At 37.0% G+C, this 19,584-nt stretch overlaps 2 protein-coding genes across 2 annotated transcripts; one reads left to right on the top strand and one right to left on the bottom strand.

The window, feature by feature from the left end:
• Window positions 1-9,887: 9,887 nt before the first annotated feature.
• baf (barrier to autointegration factor) lies at window positions 9,888-12,691 on the bottom strand. The gene is made up of 2 exons (XM_022806389.2): window positions 12,387-12,691; window positions 9,888-11,079 (listed from the first exon to the last, which is right to left on the bottom strand). The coding sequence occupies exons 1-2, from the start codon at window positions 12,471-12,473 to the stop codon at window positions 10,894-10,896; spliced, it is 273 nt and encodes a 90-aa protein (XP_022662124.1). The 5' UTR covers window positions 12,474-12,691; the 3' UTR covers window positions 9,888-10,893.
• Window positions 12,692-12,822: 131 nt separating this feature from the next.
• Window positions 12,823-17,288, top strand: LOC111250737 (uncharacterized). The gene is made up of 4 exons (XM_022806387.2): window positions 12,823-13,353; window positions 14,035-14,168; window positions 16,049-16,262; window positions 17,136-17,288. The coding sequence occupies exons 1-4, from the start codon at window positions 13,172-13,174 to the stop codon at window positions 17,218-17,220; spliced, it is 615 nt and encodes a 204-aa protein (XP_022662122.1). The 5' UTR covers window positions 12,823-13,171; the 3' UTR covers window positions 17,221-17,288.
• Window positions 17,289-19,584: the final 2,296 nt, after the last annotated feature.

Below are 19,584 nucleotides of genomic sequence, written 5' to 3'. Positions count from 1 at the left end.
AGCTATGTATTCTTTCTCTGCTTCATATCCAAATGGAGCAGCACCCCTTCTTATCCAATAACAGCTCGCCAGTGCCTAACGTTATGTGGAGGCACCGTTGAGACAATGAAAAATCGTGATTTCTTGTGCTCTTCTTCACCGAATTTACTACACAGCAGGGTTTTTAATTCTTGATAAAATTCTAGAAGCTTAAGATGAGTGTTCGCAGCCCATCTTCTCAGATAATTAACGAGTTGTCTGTCGCAGGGAACTGTCATTGGCCTTAAATAGTTGGTCTAGGCAGAGTGTATCGTGCAAGACTGATATGCCGTCTTCGAATTTCGTAAATCGTCTTCGAACATTCTCTCAGCTATCAAGTTGTCGCTGTGCGCGACACACAAATATTTCGGGCTAATTCAACAGCTTTCTTGTAGAAGGCGAAATAAAGCAAGTGCTGGAATTTTTTTTTACGTAAACATCCATCCTCAGAGAGTGAACTAGAGAAAAAATTCACACAATTAAATGACAATAGGTTTATAAAAAGTAGGCGATCCCTTAAAGTATGTAGAACAAGCAATAAAAAGAGAAAAGGTACGTATACAAAGACGATTTTTCTTTCTGATAAATTTAAGAATTATTATGCTTTTTTCCCTTCGTTCTGTAAATTGAAATGATTGTGTTGAATCGTATTTAACAACAGTTTATATCGTTAATAAAGGTGACTATTAACCTCTTTTTCGATCTACGCAATCCTTCATGCGACTCCAGCAAGGATTGGCGCTGTTCAAGACGTTTGGAAGTAATCGTCAGACAAGCGTACTACAGTATACAAAAACACCTGAATTGTAATTAACTTGGCGAATTGAGAGCTCTCATACATAATAGTCGTAGTTCCGACACAATTCGCGATCATAACCAGACCCACATAATACTCCCACATAAAACGTTGATTTTCAGTTCATACGCCACGAACTTCAATCCGCGTTTAATAAACCCAATAAAAGAAAAAAAACTTTGACAAAAGTATATCGTACAGCTGCTGACAACTACCGTTACTGATAAATACGATTCGAACAGCAATACCTGCGCAATGAGAGACGGTACTGCTTTAAATGCCGCTAATTCGACTGTTTCAAATAAGAATTCTGAATCGATCTGCTTTGTATACGAAACAGTTGAAGGAAAATTGGGATAGAAAAGAAGAGTACGCGAAGATCGGTGACAGTTGTAAGTATCAGACAATACATAGGTGCTGTTGCTCATCTAGTCTTTCGTGACATCTGCTAATCCACTTAGCCCACTTTCCTTTCGGGCTTCATTACCTAAGCACACTTACTAAAATTTTGATTGCGAATCTAACGCTATCTGTTCACTGCATGCATGCGATTATTTGCACAATTCTGTCATGAATTATATAATACTTTTTCATAAGTCATTTTGTGCATGAAATACTACATGTGCACTATCATTTAGTTGCTATTATACGAGGCGCATATATGTATATATATATAACATTAACAGGAACGTTCTAACATTAGCCATAATGTCTTCATTCGACATCCTTAATGAAGTCAGTGAAGCTGGACTTGAATGTGATCTTAAAGCGGTGGTCCTCAATATTTGCTCAGAAAACAAATGGGTTAGATCTATCTTTCTGTGTAGACAAGCACGTGATCGCTATACTATCATGGAGAAGTTTCTAAAAATAGTACTCAGCTATAAAGATGATAGCAAATTCAGCTCCGTATTCGATATTCGAGCCTGAAATTAATTCTGATCGTCTTTCAGCTATATCAGCGAATATATATCAGCTAGTACAGCGAATAAAATACTAAGTTTGAGAAAGAAAATTGATAATTTTAAGATTAGAAAGATTGATAATATAACTTAGCAGCACGTTATGAGATGGTATGAAGTTCGAAACCCACTGTAGACGTCACTTTATGCTGGAAAGACTTACCCGTCTAAATCAATGCTTAACGGCAGCACTTCATATAAAATTTGAAACAAGTATTTATGTAAGCAATTACCGTTTTTTTTTTATCGATAATAGAGCGCGTTTAAAAAATCTTTTAATGATTAGGATATATTGCACTGAGACCACTCCTAATGTTTTCAGGTTTCAACCTCCTTGAGGAAGGCTAATCAATATACAATCTTTCACACATTTAGGTACCTGTGTATTTGTATGACTTATCCATATCACGTCTACTCTAAAGGGGTGTAGTTATTTTTTAGGACTAGTAGTGTAATGTTTTGAGTGGCTGCACGTGAGATAATACCGATTAAATAAATACTTTTTTTTTTACAGAGAATAGTTTTTCCTTCATAGAGCATATTGCTAATATGGATAGGTTGATCTTTTTGAGCCGAAAAAAAGTTCGATATATTGAAAACTTTGTTCTGTTCAAGTTCTACAAAATTGGCAGAACGTTCGATTTCAACGGAAATTTTCCATTTTTTTACGTTTTTTGCGTAAATTTGCGTTCGAGAGCGTAATTATGATTTTTACTGAAATTATTGCAGAATGATGAGATGTGTTGCCGTGAAAATTGGAAAACGGATTATTTGGGGTACTGAAGCAGATATTAACGACACAACAGCAAAAGGCGTAGAGTGAAATCCGCGAGTCCGTCTATTTATTCCGTCTGTTTATTATTACAAACTTTCCATTTTACTTATTATTTTAGCTGTAACAGTTATGAATCATATTGTGCTTTTACATAAGTAGGGTCTAGTAGTCCTATAATGATTATATTGATTTATGCATCCCTTTTAGTTATTAAAAAAGGACAAGTTGCAAACCATTACATACATAGTACCAAACTGTACCAGTAAGTAACATTGTCTACTCGCAAGCTTAAAGTGATAGCTTAAGTAGTAATGCAAACAATGGTAGTCAATTCGGGTCGTTTTTAGACTTTGTATTCACTGCCGATTAACTAATTCTCTAATAAAATTAAATTACGAATCACTAAGTCTTACTACTCCGTTTAACGCCATATAAGGCAATTTTAAATATACATGAATATACAATAAAACATAATCAAAGACTAAATGAATTAATTAATCAATTACACAAATTAATAATAGTTGATAAGAAGGTTTTAATTTTTTCATTAAGACTGAATAGCTATTGTTTTGACTGTTAGATACGCATTTTCAGAAGGCAACCCGCTAAATATATATATTAGACGTGTTGATATCAAATAGAAATAGACAGCGTATACCAATAATAGGGCAAACATTTATTATAAAAATATAAGGAAAACATACTAGAAGAAGTACAACTGTAATTAGCCTTTGTGGTAGCATGGAACCAGCTTCAGTTACATTTGGTATTTTCAACTTAGCTGAGATTTTCCAACGCAGAATTTAAATGAATGCGACTTTTTAATACAAGATACATTGTTATCAAAAATCCAACCGGTCTCCTAACGCCGATAACAGCGAGCTCATAAAAAAATGAAGAAGCATGCTACAATAAAAATATTTTTAGTGGCCAGAACAACCGGAGCTGGAAAATGCATCTAATAATATGCAAAAGTTTCCTCAGCCGTTTGCCTATAAGTACATGAGCTCTTATTTTATGTTCTTATTTGACGCCTATGCATACAAAGACATATTTATGTATTTGGGAGTGCAGTTCAAATATAGTTAACACGTATTTCTCCGACTACAGATTTCCCGGATGATTCCCGGCGTATGACAAGAAAGATTCTTTCGAAGTAGTCATTACCAATCTTAAATACTGTAAATAGAAGAAGACGAGTCACATAACCATCACAGAGGTTATAAATTTTAAACAAGCTATATAGCAAAAGCCTATATGCCATATCGCCTCCAGCTTGGCTTTATTGCCGAATCCTTACTTAACATTAGAGTTCCGTTCAAGCTACTTGAAATGAGGAATAACGCAAATATCACAGTAAGGGTAAGATTGAAACAGGTTATTTTGCTCGAAGCTAAACCTAGTTTAGGCTGATATGCTAGGACTATATAATTTTCTTGGAAGAAAACAGTTTTTTTAAATGGCACATAGCGGGAGACTCCTCATAAGTTGGAACACCATGCTGAACTCGAGTTCTCATGGCTGCTTAATTAGCATCGACGTTCTAATATTCTCATAAACTACAACTATTCGTTAAAATAAGTGCTGGCATAGCCAGGGTTAGACATGTAACGTATGCAGCATGCAACCAAACGCCTGTTTAGTTGCACAAAAAAACCGGAGGTAGTATTTTGCTTAGCACGAATAAAAATTACAATAGCATTTAGCTTAGAGTTGTATTTGGCGTTCCCAAACTTATCAAATATGGAAAATATACTAGGTGATGTTTATATAGCCTGACTGATTGCTTCCGGTTTTGAAATTCGCGCACTTCGAACAATTTCACGTCATGGTGATGTGTCAACTCAGCAAACATAATAGCCCGCTGTGAGGCCACAGCGAGTATGAATTCGAAAAAGTGGTAACGACAGGCTGACTATGTCAGCTGTCAAGTGTCACAAGCCTTATTCTGGCAGGGCATACTTATTAAGCAGAGTCAAAGGAACGTTAGCGTCCAATTCATCAAAAAGATCAGTCTAATGATCTCAGAACTATTGTTGCGCGTGCGTTAAAGAACTCGCGACAATTACAAAGCACGTAAAAGATAGTCTCCAACTGACACAAACCCGTTTAAACTAAGAGTACGGTTCATGCTAAACTAGGATCATAACTACCTTCCAAAATAGGGATAAAATACGGTCAGAGGAGTTGACCAAAACACTAGATATCTAAACGCCCGCGCTTGTCTTACATTTTTGATACATTAAGAGTTAATTGAAACCTTTAGCGGTACTCACCCTAATGCACAGAAATGATTATACTGTTGTCGGAACTAATGGGAAAGCTTTTGAAAATATGAAAGCGATGTTGTAAAGTAAGTTCTGAATATATCACGACATCTCGTCGGAATTTCTAAATAGCAAATTGCTATGAAGTAGTTTCAAGACGACAGAGACCCAAGCTTAAATTAGATCCTTTGAGAGTATATATGTTGTCATACAAGTGACCACCTGAAGATTTTGAAAAAGATTAATCTTTAAGCTCCGCTTACCTAACAACTTCTAGATATTTGTCACGATAAAGTCTGACTTTATAGTGATAAGCTTTATGCCTTCAGTCATTGTCACGTCTCAGTTCATCGAACTGAAAACCTTTCTTACATCCAGAAGGGTAGCCAAACAACGATCCCTGGTTTTGCGCGTCAATTTCCGTTTTTATTTGGCGCACTTTGAGACGAGCTCTATTCCAAAAATTATCGATCCTACTTTCTAAGTCTAAACCGTTTTCAGGAAAAGCTCTATTTTTTTCAATTCGCCAGCTAACTTATTTATCTCAAAAGTTTCAGAAGTCTTACTAATTGTATTTGAGAGGCAGAAAGGCCTGTATGGGCTTGAATGTTCAACAAGCTTATCGGATTTTAGAATTATTACTAGCCTACCCTTCTTCTAGACCGACGAAAATGTGCTGGATGAAGAAGATAAAAATAAACGAGTGATCACATTTTGGAAACATTGACTCAAAAAATAGACAAGCGCGTTCTAGGTATCGGATTCAAGACTTTTCCCTTGGTTAAAGACTCTTTTTAGTTTAAGTTTTTCGAGACTTCTGCGACCAGGTCGTAAACAACCACTTTTTTCTTTTTTTTTTTATAGACCAGCTTTTCCCTTTTAAACGGCGTCACTACACGAAATTATTACAAATTACATTCAACAGGAATTTGACTATCGAAGAACGAAAAAAAGAGATGTTTTTCTACCTTTCTGGGTCGAAGCCTGGGAAGTCGATTCAAAACCAGAGAAACATTTAAGACTTTTTCAGTGTTAACTGAGGTCGTATCGTCGCTCGCGAGAAATTTCGCGAGAGGCAAACATTTTGCTTTAAGTGGTTCTAGCTCTAGATCGTTGAATCAGCACTCAGACTGATGCAGTCGCCATTCAATTGGACTGAAATTCCTTTATTTTCTGAAATTGTAATCTTTTCTCACGCTTTATGTAATTCTTTCACATTTATTTGTAGGCTTTCCTGCAAATCATTCGATACGTGCTACAAATTACATAAGAGAGCGTTTTGTCAAAAGACTCCAACATGATTTGGCTGAACTTGAAAAGCTATCGAAATACCTGGATCAGCTTAGAGATAGCAGCTTTCAGCTACCAAGTGATTTACACCAAAATAGATGACTTTATACTGACCCATACCCAGAATAATAGTTGCGAAGAGTACTTTATGTTAACGACGTCCAATCACAGCCAGTGGTGCAACAGCTGCAAATAGCTTTTAAAGTGACTGCATCCAGCCAACGCAGAATGACTCTCCGCATATCTTTAACAGATGCTCTGCGAAACACTCCAGAGCAGACGTTGAGGCTTATAGAGGTGCCTACGACAAAGTATGCAGGGAATACATTCAAGCTAGAAAAAGAGGCGTGAGGAGGGAAACCCTACATGGTAGTCATGCGTGACTAAGGTTCCTTGAATCATCGTCAACACTGCCGTAAGAACAGGCGGAACGAGTTGCCAACAGGCTGTTTAAAACTACGCGAGTTTTACTCGCTTGGCAGACAACATAGAACATAAAATGAAAATTTGTATTCTTAATGATAAAGGACCTGGACCAGACGGAATACCAACCGAAACGCCTAAGATGCTCTTCCACGAAAATCCGGGGCTTCAGATGTGTGGTGGATAATATAATTCTGAAAAAACCCATATTGGCTTTCGTAAGGAAATAAGTTCCGAGTTTCACGTCTAGCACTGCCGTTAGGCATCCTATCAGACGGACGGTTCCTAGCGTGCAACGGAATATGTCTATACCCAGGATCGAACCTACACCATAACGTGTTCCTAATATTAGCAGGCAAATAAATTGCCCACTAAGTTACCACGGGATTGCTTGAAAAACACAACAGACCTCTGTTGTATGTGGAACAGACTGTATCATCTGTCTACTAGACATAATTGGAAAATCCTTTGAAATCATCGCACGTAAGAAACTGACGGCGAAACTGAAATAGAAGGGTGCAATCTCGAATTCTGGATACGGATTTCGTATAAGCGGGTCTATTAAAACCGCCAACACCAGAGTTTTGCAGAAAGCCAAAAAGAAAAACCAATGGCCAAGGGAATTGTGTGCACTTACTTTATTAGATGTGCGCAACACTTTCTAGGCTTTGAACGAGGCTAGACGAGGGACTTTCTAAATCTTCTTCTAAAGATGATGTGTTATGTCTTACTTTTATAACAGGGCAATGACTGATAGGACAAAGGAAATTGCCTTAACAGATGGAGTGACCCACGGATTACTACTGGGCCCGCTGCCGTGGAATATAGTTGATAATGGCGCCTTATAGCTTTTCGAGCTGAAGAGCATGCAGTTGATCGCACAGTTCGCAACGACGATACTTTAGAGAGAAAAGCATAGCTTGCTTAAAAGATTAAACGGAGACGCCCGGACTGCAACCTACTATAGTCGGGAACAAAGTAATTCTTAGCAAATGGAGTACAGATTTAGATCGAAGGATCAAGCTAACACCGAGGAGTTATGATGAATCAATCCACATTTCGCCAATGTAACTGACAAGGGAACGACGGTGGTTAATCGTTTAGAGAAAGTCTTTCCGAAAACAAGAAGAGCCACAAAAATGAAAAAGAGATTCTCGGGACATAAGACGAATTCACCAAGTTAAACACGGTGTTCAAAACGGCAAATATACCATAAGCTATAAAAAAAACCAGCACTAGGAAAGGAACGAGCAAACGAGCAAACCACGAAGGAATAGCAGCAAAATCGGGTTACCGCAGCTTTCTCTAGAGAAGTGGACCCATCATCTACTTACTGGCCTAATCAAATGGCTCAGTAGAAATGGTGGCGTTCACTCCTTGGCACAAGGTCCTGGCTAGACACGAAAGTTTTCAAAAATATTTGTAAAAGAGGATGAAAGGATAAATGACACAAACTTAGTCAATGATGTGACAAATATCATTTTTGTCTAACTAGGTCTTAAGGTAACTTCTAGAAAATTTGACGTACTTAGCATGACGTACAGAACAGTGGCAAAGATGATCATTGGTATGGTCAAGAACGAATAAGGTAGACAAGAAGCTGATGGGAAGAAAAAGTGCGCTCGAAGGAAGGAATGAGGGAGGAAAACGAGGAAAGTTCGGGACGCCTGGAAAATTAATAACAAGAAAAACGACAATCTATATTCTCGTGTTAATTAAAAAATAGCTCTTTAACAATTCATCGGTAAAAAATAAAAGTGGTCGCTCCCCCATTTTACAAAAGCGATACGCAAACTGTTCCTCTGAGAGTAGAAAAGAGGCTGAATATGACTAACATATGGTGAGTGCAGGTTCCACGTATGCTGGCAAGTATGAGGCCCGAAGTTGGTGCGTAATTAATTACACAGTTCTTCCTCTATTAAATAAATATTATAGCGGTAATAATTTATGTTATTATTATTTTCAGGAAACACATCAGTGTCAAAAAAACATATTGAGTCTAAGTAAACGCGTCCGCCAACGCGCGGCCGTACATGAAAACTTAGGATATAATTAGAAAAGAATTTTGAAAACTTGAATATATCTAAGACCAGTCACAGTTCGATCGAACGATTGCGGTATACGCAAAAACCCAACTCGCAAGTTTGACGAGAAAAACTGGCTTCAACTAGTAATAAATTAGATTTCCGGACGAACTTTAATTCAATTTCGGTTCTTCAATAGGTTCAAAATTCGATGGTAGGAGCGAATGAAACTAATTCATTAAGGCTTGAATCACTATTATTGATGCCGTTTTTTTACATAGTGCTTCATGCATACTATGGTGTCACTCTACTGTATCTTTACATTTCATTCTTAGCGCGTTATTTCTTCCCATTCGTTTCTCACTTCTGGGTTGTGATGGTCATCGGACCTGTTGCTTGAGCAGTCGGTATTTCAACCTTTGTTGTTTCGTTTTCGTTAGTGCGCAAGCGGGATCTTATGGTATTCCTTATGTTGTAATAGAACATAACAAATCTGAAAGTATACTATATTTCGAGATCATCTTAACTCTGCAAACGGTCTTGATGCTTTAAATATAGAGCAAAGTAAGCAAAAATAGAGAAATGAAAACCTCACCCTTGTTTTTCAACAGAAATTCACGGCCGTGATGGTACGTCGAAGAAACGAAGAGGGAATAAAGCTATGCAAGCATTACTTTCTAACGCCAAATATATCGGCCTGTACGCTATATAACTATCATAGGTGCATATGATTTCCATATCAATGATTATCGAAATGCAATGAATTTGTAATCGACAATGTTAGCGTCATTGGTTCTGTATCATCATAACAATAAACTTGTTGCACATGGAAGAGCTCGATCGTTTGCGTTCTAGCAGCTGCCGAGTATTCTAGCAGGTGTTTGTAGCTAATGTAGCAGTATTAGATAGATATATGCTAGTTCAGTATGCTCTCCTGCACGCATTAAGTTCTGCCTATCTTGTATTCAGAATGCAAATGGAGTCAGACTACTATACGAAGCATACAGCTCTAACCTTTCAGGTGTGCCTAGTGAACAAATTTGTTTTGAAGTTTAACATTTCATAAACTTACACGAAGAGGAATCTGTAATCCATCCAGGATAGAAGAAACGTTTCAAAACCCTCTTAGAAAAATAATGAGCCCATATCATCCCACGCTCTATACGTTATATTGCTGCGATAACGCTGAAAACGAACATTAATTAATTAATGAATTATTTTTTTTTTTAGCTTGCTTGGCTTGCTCTAACATGTAGCCGTTTTGTATGTCACAAATATCTATGAATCTAATGAAGTGCTGTACACCAAGGTTAAGAAATACATAAACATCAGTTACGTGGAATTCACTCATTTATTTAGAACTCTGATAAATTATGTGTGTCATTTATGCAAGACTTTACTCAAACGACTATTTGAAAAGCGACTTGTCCATAAATTACTTGCAGTCAAATACATAATGAACTTTTGGCCCCTTGTCTGAAAAAGCGCAAATTCCTTACCATCGTTATATTGTTACTACCATTTATTTACTCTAATTGCATTCTTAAATGTGAGAAACGATTGATACATTATAATAGAAAGATGAATGAATATTCAGTCAGAGTTTCAGTGAGCAATAATAGCTACAAATCTCTCCCTACAGGAGATTCGGCAATAGTAGTGATGATGGTGTAGCAGGGAATAGCTACTACCTTACGAAGATGAAATCGGTTTAAGAGCGTTTTCATAGTTCGTCACTATTGTTGTCATTCAGTTACACTACTTGTTTTACGCTTAATTGGTCAGCAATAAAAGCTTTTTCGGAGAAAATGTGTCCCCTGTCATAATCTTGAAAATGTTTTCGGGCCCATTTCGTTACCGGGTCCCTAAGTGGATCGTAAACTTATATGAATAATCATCAATGTCACTTGTAACAAATTTAAAAATGCACTGCTTACTCAATTGTAATCGTAAAAGCTGTTTACGGTCGGTATGGCCCAACCACCAGTAAAATATTAAACAAGACAGGGACTAGCCATTACGTATAGCTTCAAGGTAGAAAGCTTACATACAGGGTACTACTCCTGAGTATTGATATATTGATCTTCACCGAAATACTTGATTATAGTGCCGGTAGAGGGCGCTAACGAAGTGAATCCCATCATAATTTTTGTTTTTCGCAAAACGGGAACTTCAAATGCGTTCTGATTTAACTAACGTTTTCTGGAAAACATACATGTTTATTCACAATTTTTTTCTCAAATATATTTTCCAAAAACTTATGTTTTCTCAATTACAATAAACAGTTTATATATATATATATATAAATGTGTTTAAACTTTTGTAGACATATTGAGGTCTACAGAAATTCATCGCACCAGTCCTTTAGACACTGGAAGCAATCAGTTGCCTGTTTTGCATTGGCTCCGGAAATATCCTTGAGCCACTCAGTGAAAAGCTCTTGATTTTTCTTGAGGACAAGAAACTGCCCTAGGAGGATGTACGCCTTATCGAATCCCTTAGCAACAAGACGTTTGCCCAACACCTGTGCACGGTAAAAATAATTACGAGTTAGAAATGCAGCTCTTCGGGGAGCAATAATATTGCTAGACATAAGATGCTTGACACGCATCTGTTACACTTCCAAAATACCTATTGTACATCATGATACCATTCCTATAAGAAACTATCTTAGTCTAAAATGATATAATTGAATTAGTTTATATCGCCATTAGGTAACGCAAACATGATTAAAACATAACATGCCTAAGCAATGCTTCGTAATAGAAAATTGCTAATGTTCCAGATATTTGGTTTATATTTATATTTCGCTATTCGTGTGTGAAGACTTCTGACTCACGGAAAAGTGATTTCTACTCGCTTTTCCATCACCCTATTCAACACTGTAGCGCGGTAATTAATATTTTGTATCGTTCTAGTGAACTTTTAATAGAGTAATTCTAATGAAATTCTATCGATTAGCATTCAAGCTTACAGAGAAGTATAGAAATAGCCGTCGTTATACTCGAAAGACAGTATCGTCGTCACCCGCAACATTCTGCCCGCGCAAACTAGGGGTGCAGGGGTGGAATATGAGAGAAGCTGTTGGTTGGTAGGAGCGCTTGTGGTTCAACCTGACTCTCAGCGCTATCTTTTCATGAGAACAAATCTTTGGAATTACCTTTTGACATTCACTTTTGCTTCAAAGGCTGCCAGGGCGGTCTTGCTGGACATAATTGGCCTTTTTTCCAACAGACCTATCAGGCGACAGGTAACCATATCAGCAGCTACTGCAAATATTATTTCATCTCCCTTCTTAGTCCTTTTTCATAGATCATTTGTCATCATGCGTCAGCAAGTGTATATGAGCGATGACTCACGCACCATTTATTAATAATTACTACCGCAAGGAAACCATTTTTCATATATCCTACGAACGCTAAGATGTGAAGCAGCTATGCTTGTTATCCATGTTTCCTATTAGAAATACTACAATTAATGGAATATATATTGTCCTTTCACCACTCTGTCGCCTTGGTTCGGAGGAATAAATAAATGGCCACTACCTGGGCGTTATGTACACAAAATACTGCATGTGTATTCACTAAATTGAAATCGTTTAATTGAAAAGGCCTGTCATAAGCGATAACCATGTTTTCGTCTATGATAAAAACAAAATAAAGTATAACATTTTAACAACCACAATACATTGATTCACGTTCATGAAGAACAACACAACGCGATATTCGTCAATAAACAGGTTCGTATCCGGATAAAACTGAAAGACTTGTACGGCAATCAGTTACAATAGTTGTAATCTTTTGTGAAGTTGTTTGCTGTTTGGCTTCTTACCTCGCCGATGCCGGCAACATCAGTGATGGGTTTTTCGCCCATGGGCTCGGAGACGAACGACTTATGCTTCTGTGAAGTAGTCGACATTTTGTCGATGTTCCGCTCAGCCGAATCTAATTGTGACCTAGCAACTTTTGTCTAGTAAAATCAAACGCTCGTAATACGATAACCCTGTTCACACAGGCACCAATCTACAAACAGACAACTTAGCAGAACGAATTTTGAGGGCTATGTCAATGTACGGAAGCCAGTAGATCTGCGTGTTTATCTATATAAGAGCCACCGGAAAAGCAACGGTCAAAAACGAACGCCCGCCGCCGAGTTTCGTTGATACAGACAGTTCGAAACACAGGTTTACCTCCTCTTGACGGTGACTCTTTTACTGGGAGGTCTTTAACACATCGCATAAGTGAGTCGTAATTTCGGAATCGCCGTTAACCTTTACAATGTAAATGTTCTGGTCGTTTCTTAGTGGACTTTGTGACATTTTAAGTATTTAAGGGAAAATATCTTGTGTTCTCTTGTAGTGAAACTGCGGGGACAATAGTTTGGTGCAGATATGACGATATAAATGCATTCATTAAGAATATGACGGCACCCTGTACGTGACTATGGTCCCCTAGTCACAATACTCCATCGTACAGAGATGTTAGGCAAACGATATCTTCTTCTCTTCGTTCATGTTTTGTTTGTGGAATGCTAAGTACATCTATCCGGCGGTATGGTAATGATTAAGTAATTTATACAAACAGCCAAGAGGCGTTTCAGTGTATAGCAGTAGTGCAATGTTTCCAGTCAGCGTAATTGCGAAAAGGTTTCTAACAGAGCTATGGAATGGCTTTGGGCGACAAAAAGGACGGTTTATACAAGCAAAATCGTTCTCTCAACACAAAACGAAGACATATTATGATATTCTTCAGGTGACTGAGGATGTATCACCAAAGGATCTTAAGGCTGCATTTTATAGGTTCGTTTACGATTCTCAGCTCTTGAATTTTTGCATGGCTCTTTTATGACCTTAACAATTGTCCGATTCAATATACAATTCTAGTACAGAGGGTGCAAACACTGACCTATTTTTATTGTTCTATCTTTGATTATGGATGAGGCAATTGCAAGTGGCTGCAGTGTGATCTCCCGAATAATAAGTTAGATATGCAGCTTGTAACGAAAATTCAACTCAAGTTGTTTGAGGGATTAGGTCAGTTTTTAATTTAAGTTTAAGTAAACTTTATTCAAACCACACGAACTTCAGCGGTAGGCTCAATTTGAAAGAGAGCTTTGACTAATAATAAATGTTTAGAATCTTAGTCCAACACTGGTATTAAACATTACAGCTGTTTTTAAGCACGAAGCGAACTGTGTTTACACCAGTTTCGGACCTAGAGACCCCATATCTTTAGGCGCTGTCACGGCAACAATTGACTTTAACTGAAAATCATTAACTATCGTGCGTATTTATACAATATTAATTACTCGTATATAACATGAAATATTCAATAATATGTAAGTTTTTATTACATAATAAGTACTATAATGTTAAATATTGTCAGTCCTTGTTTAATGTACTATCCTATCACAGCTCACGGCTCAACTTATCTAATTGGAACTTGACCTGCATGATTAATCTGTTGCATTCGAATCGCAGGCTCTCAATGAAGCTTCATCCTGATCGTAATATGAATAAGGCCGATGCAGCTGAAGCATTTCGGAAGGTGTCTGAAGCTTATCAGGTATTATCGAGTCCTGAGAGTCGACAAGAATATGACTGCAAAGTTCTTGGTACGCGATGACATGTAACACTCAGTGTTGAAGATATGATTTCGGTTGTTTACAAAAGTTTTGATTGTTATTTCGAAAAATTGGAAAATTTTTGTTCATATAACTTTATCTAAGGAAATATTTCACTATAGATAAAGAACCCATTGCTAAATTTAAGTTCATCAAACTTAAGCATTAATGCTTATTTCACATAGGTTATGACTGAATAAAATAACGTATTGGTTGTTCCTGAGTTCGTGCGGGCAAACAATCGGTATTAAATTCGAACGAAGCAAGTGCTAAATAAAGTTTGAACTGTTGACTGCTTCGAGGTAAACTCAAGATCCGAGAGTAAGTTGTTAAAATAGCCTTATGTACATAATATGCGTGGTCGATTTTAGATTAAAACTCCAGTGTCCAGCATATGCATATGTAAGAAGCACTTCAGAAAGCAGGAGTGGCCTCTACTATTACTGATTTGTTTCAGTTTATTAATATGTCAAAATAGGACTTGCCTGAACATCTTATTACATTGTTATCGCATTGTTGACATTCCTTTACTCCTAGTAAATGCTTGGCCTTCACTCTAGAGACTGCTGAAACTGCGTTAGATAGCCCCTTCATTTTTAGCAGTCATATCCTATGTATATACACCTTCAACATTATTTAATGTCTTAGATTTTTCGTGAGTAGATATGATAGCCACTACTGAAATTGAAGTGAAGATGCAGCTGTCATGCAGATCACATCTTCTCTGCAACTCATACTATAGTATAGCTAATGTAATGAAGGTAAAGTTGGCCCAATATGCATAAACCAGTTACGTTTCATATGAAGCGTTTGCTTTGAGACCACATGTATAGTATTACTTTACTTTTAGTATCAAATCTATAGGCCCGACCCTCTTGCCCCGTGCAAACGCCGTGGAATAATTATAATGGGCACTGCGTGTCTCACCATCCTGTGCAAACTGGCAGCCGGACACTTTATGGAGGACATCTTTTGTTGCTTTTTGATGTACTTTAAAATCACTTCTGCATTTCGTAGTTGAGAAAGTGCACAATGTTTAAATATGGGCGAACCTATATTGTTATGATAATTAGGGTTGATCACTGGAAGCTCGCTAAGAGGCTTTGAATTGCGGGCCCAAAGCTGAACATATATACTAGAAAAGTATAAAGCATGGCCCATAAAGTATCATATATAGACAAAGGACTAACTCTTGTTAACTCTAATCATTGAAAGTATATGTGAGGACCTTAAATGAAAATTAAGTAGATTAGCTTGCAAATCATTATTCTATTGTATTGTGTGAGGTATTGTGTATATATATATATATACTAAAGAATGCTCATTTGCTAGATGGAACAGTTCCTATGATAGCGCAGTGGGTAAAGTGTTTTCCTGTTCAAGTTAGGGACCCTGGGTTTGAGTTTGGGCGTAGACACACTTCATGTCTTGATAGGAAGAACCAGCCGTTTGAAGTAATGCCTCACAGCCCAAATACCGAACGTAAAATATGAAAAACGCTTCAAGTGCTAAGCTTGTCCTATATTTTAATCTTTAAGTGCACAGAGGTGCTTGTCAATACATAGCCGACATGCAGGATCGCATCTGTAATATTGTATTGCCTTAACCATAGCAACAGGTGTCCTTAGAACCTAAAAATGTTCTAGGTCAACCAAGGGTTGAATATACCACTTTTATCACACCGTACGCTTCTTCCCCTCTTATAGACGAAGGAAAAAGGACATGCAGCTTTAATATGCGACTCCACAGTTTGTGGTTTTAAAAGACAGACGGATTACAGCTTTGAAATTATATCACCCTCAATTCACCTGCAGCTACCAGTCCCCATAAAGTTGCATGAGCTATTAATTAATTACTATCATTGTTTTTAGGTAAAACCCGTGTGCAGAAGCAGGCTCCGGGTAACGTGATTATTAAAACAAGAAGCCCTCCTCCCACGGGTCATTCTCACATTTATAACTTCGACGAATTCTATCAACAACATTATGGAGCAAAGCTACGACAAGATATAATGTATAGAAAACAATATGCACAGTATGAAGCTAAGCGAGACCAGGAGCCAGAAAATATTCCAATATCGATTTGGTTAGTTAACTATATGTCACACATACAAAGTCATTACTATTAATTCTTAGTGACTTGGAGAATTCAACGGTAATCTATATATTCTGTATTTTTATCGTGCCGTACCCTCAATCCGAACTGTTTCGGCCTTGGAGTTTTTCTTGATTCCACTACTCTGAAAGCAATGAAGCGCGCACCCAGCCTTGTAGCAGCGCAGCTTTCATATATGTTGCTCCGACACTATCTCACTCTCTCCGCATTAAAGAGATACTTTCCAGGGAAAAATCTATAGTGACCTTGAGTGAAATACTTCTTTTAGGATTGATTTGTACTTACTTGTCGAGATAGTGATCATTTAGGTTTTTTCATTGTTTTTAGCGATTTCTTAAAGTAATTGTATATGCCGAATTGGCTTACTTGATAAATCGCAAAATATCTGATTATAAGGTTTTACCGAAGTCGCGAAGAAAAAACATTTTTAGATTAAGGCTTGAAATGGGATCAGAAATTCAAATTCAAGGTCTAAAAATAGTTGAAAGTTGTTAAAGGTTAAAGATTACGAGATCAATGACGGCTCAAGCAATTTGAATTTCACTTTATTGTTGTTATTATTGTTAAAGTCATTATGAACAAGCGTTTTGTGTGGATATCGGACGTAAAATTTGAAACATTAAGGGCTTCACTAAATAATCAACTTCAAAGGATCCAAACCATTGTTTAGCATATGCCGTTTACCTTCTAGGCAGTCGACAAGAATTTTACGCGTGTCCGATAATGTTTGTCACATTTTTTTTCTGTATGACAAAACCGTCGTTATTTTAACAGAGGCTAGCACGACCCTTGAAAGCCTTATACTTAGGATTGTATATATCCTCTTGTAATGTTCTGTTTTAGGTTTTTGGCCATAGGATTCCTCCTTATTGCCGGTTGGATCAACTCGTTCGAAACGAAACCAGAGAGGAGGACGACCAACAAATGATATTTGTTTCAGAGCGTTTAGCTTAATAAATCGTTAATTGTTCTCTAGTAAATATTATTTAATGTTTATTAACGTTTATTATCATTTTAAATTTAGTCGCCAAGGTTCCGGCACTTCCTAGTCCCGGCAAGCAAGTCTGTAAATACCTCAGGAGGATCACTTGTTTTCCTGGCCTCAATTTTAGTTTTCTAATCGGATTCTAATTAATTCGGAAAGGTTCGGTTTGTTCAGGTTGATTTTTATTTACATTTCCTTATTTTAGCGAATTGAGTAGACAACATCGAATTAGCCATAATAACATGCATCCAGTACTTGCCTATGGTTAATGAATCATAACTGACGTAAACAAGCGCATTGCAGTTAACCATGAAGTAAAAAAAAGTCTACAGAACTTAAACTACAGAACTTAAAAACGAATGGCAACGCCTGGACGCTTTTCAAGCTATGAGCGAATAAATGAAGTCTTCAAGATAGTTTTTCCATTCTTAGGCGTAAAAAGCTTTATTAATAATTGAAAAAATTTGATAAAAATTTATGGGTCTGAGCAACGTATCGAAGCAAAATCGTCATATTTGCGGACCCGACGCTCCATTTACCGCTGCCAGCTGTTCAGGTTATGGTCTATCTGCTTGTTCTCAGAAAAGAACTATTACTCTCCTGGGTAGCAGTTATGATACTTTTAATGCGATAAAGAGTATCCTGTATTTTAATCTAATTTGAATTACATAAGGAAAAATGACTCCCATTACTTCATACGCGGAAGAACATTCAAATTCGTGGAACTAAGAACTTCAAAAAAAAGCCAGCATACAGTTTTTTATTGTTTGTCTATTAAACTACTTAGGCTCGATGCACAATATATCTTGTTTTGAATTTTACGTTTGAGTATTTCAGCTGATATGTGCCGTAAAGTAGAGCCAATCCCGCAGATTATATACAGTTGTGTATTTCAGGCTTTGTGTTACTCTGATCTAATCTTTTGCGTTTTTAAGTAAACCGAATTTTAATGGGTTAGATAAAACACGATTCCGTGCTATTTGCCTTATTTTCTAGATGTTTTCAAAGTTCGGGCAACCACAGCTAATTTTTGAAAATCTTTTTTTTTTTTTGAGTACTGAACTTCTTAAAATAACGGAATGCGATACGAGCTTTCTGCAAGAACTCCAAATGTCACTAAAGAAACTAGAAAGTGAGCTAGAACTCATAGTAATTGCAGATCGTGTTCTTAAATAAGCAAAGTCTGTATGTAGAGTTATTGGGCAACTTTAACAACGGGCTTAACGATTCTGACCACTCTTAGAGGGTTGGCTTAGCCTATCAATAAACGTATGCTGCAAATTATCGCAAAGGAACGTCGAGCGTAACGCCGCTAAAATTTGTTGCCACTATAGGTCGACTGATGACACTTGGTAACTCTAGCGCTAACAAAAGGAGATATAAAAACACGTAGGTCTATGTTCTGATAACGGCCACTCGAGTTCGATATTGTTTTATTGGTTATGTGTTTTCCTAAACATTGCTTATATTAAGATTATATCAAAATCTTTAGCTTCCTTGTAAATGCAGCACATTAAGCAGATATTATAGCACAATGAAGCGTTAGGGCCAGTAGGGACTAATTTGATTAGGTGATGGCTAAGGGAAAGTGGTATTAGTAGTCACGCGTTTAAACTTCCAAAATTTGTCTTGTTTAAGATCAAAATCCGAGCTGTTTACTATAAGTCCAGCGCTATGTAAATACGGCCGTCGCGGCAGTATAAGCGACTTCATTCAGACCAAAAGTCCGAATGCCCGATTGTAACATAATTTTTTTCATCTTTTTTCAAGACTTAGTTTATTAGGTCCGTATTATATAACATTCTTGGAAAATAAGTCAAATGAGATCGAAAACGATTTTATTCACCTTAAGGAAATTTATATATTAGAGTAATACAAATCACTAAACGCACATGTGAAATAGTTGCCTAAATGTAGATTTCGGAACGGATTTAGAACGGAGAAATATTTTACACAAAGTTAACTTGCTTAGAATAAAAATAATATACGTTACTTGTTTAGTATATGCATATGGCCTATCGTAATTTGTTCTGGAAAATTTCAATTCGGGGTTAAAAAAAATGGTCAATGTGTTTATCCTTTTTGATAAGAGCTTTTTCGCTGCTTCAGGAGAGCGAAAATTTCCGCTAACGACGTAGTAACGTTATCAAGCAGGATCAACGTCGCAGTCATTGTAAAAACTGCTTTTCAATATTTTCGATCAAATTTTTTAGTTTCTCTCTCCGACAGAACAGCAATATAGTCTTCAGAAAAACCGGTCAGAAAGTCGATATTCTCGTTGTATTAAATGAAATGATAAACGTTATA

This window comes from Varroa destructor, unplaced genomic scaffold (genome assembly GCF_002443255.2).
Source record: "Varroa destructor unplaced genomic scaffold, Vdes_3.0 BEIS01000005.1, whole genome shotgun sequence".
Taxonomy (NCBI): domain Eukaryota; kingdom Metazoa; phylum Arthropoda; class Arachnida; order Mesostigmata; family Varroidae; genus Varroa; species Varroa destructor.
Note: the sequence above shows the minus strand (reverse complement) of the source record. Positions and strands in the feature narration are given on the sequence as shown.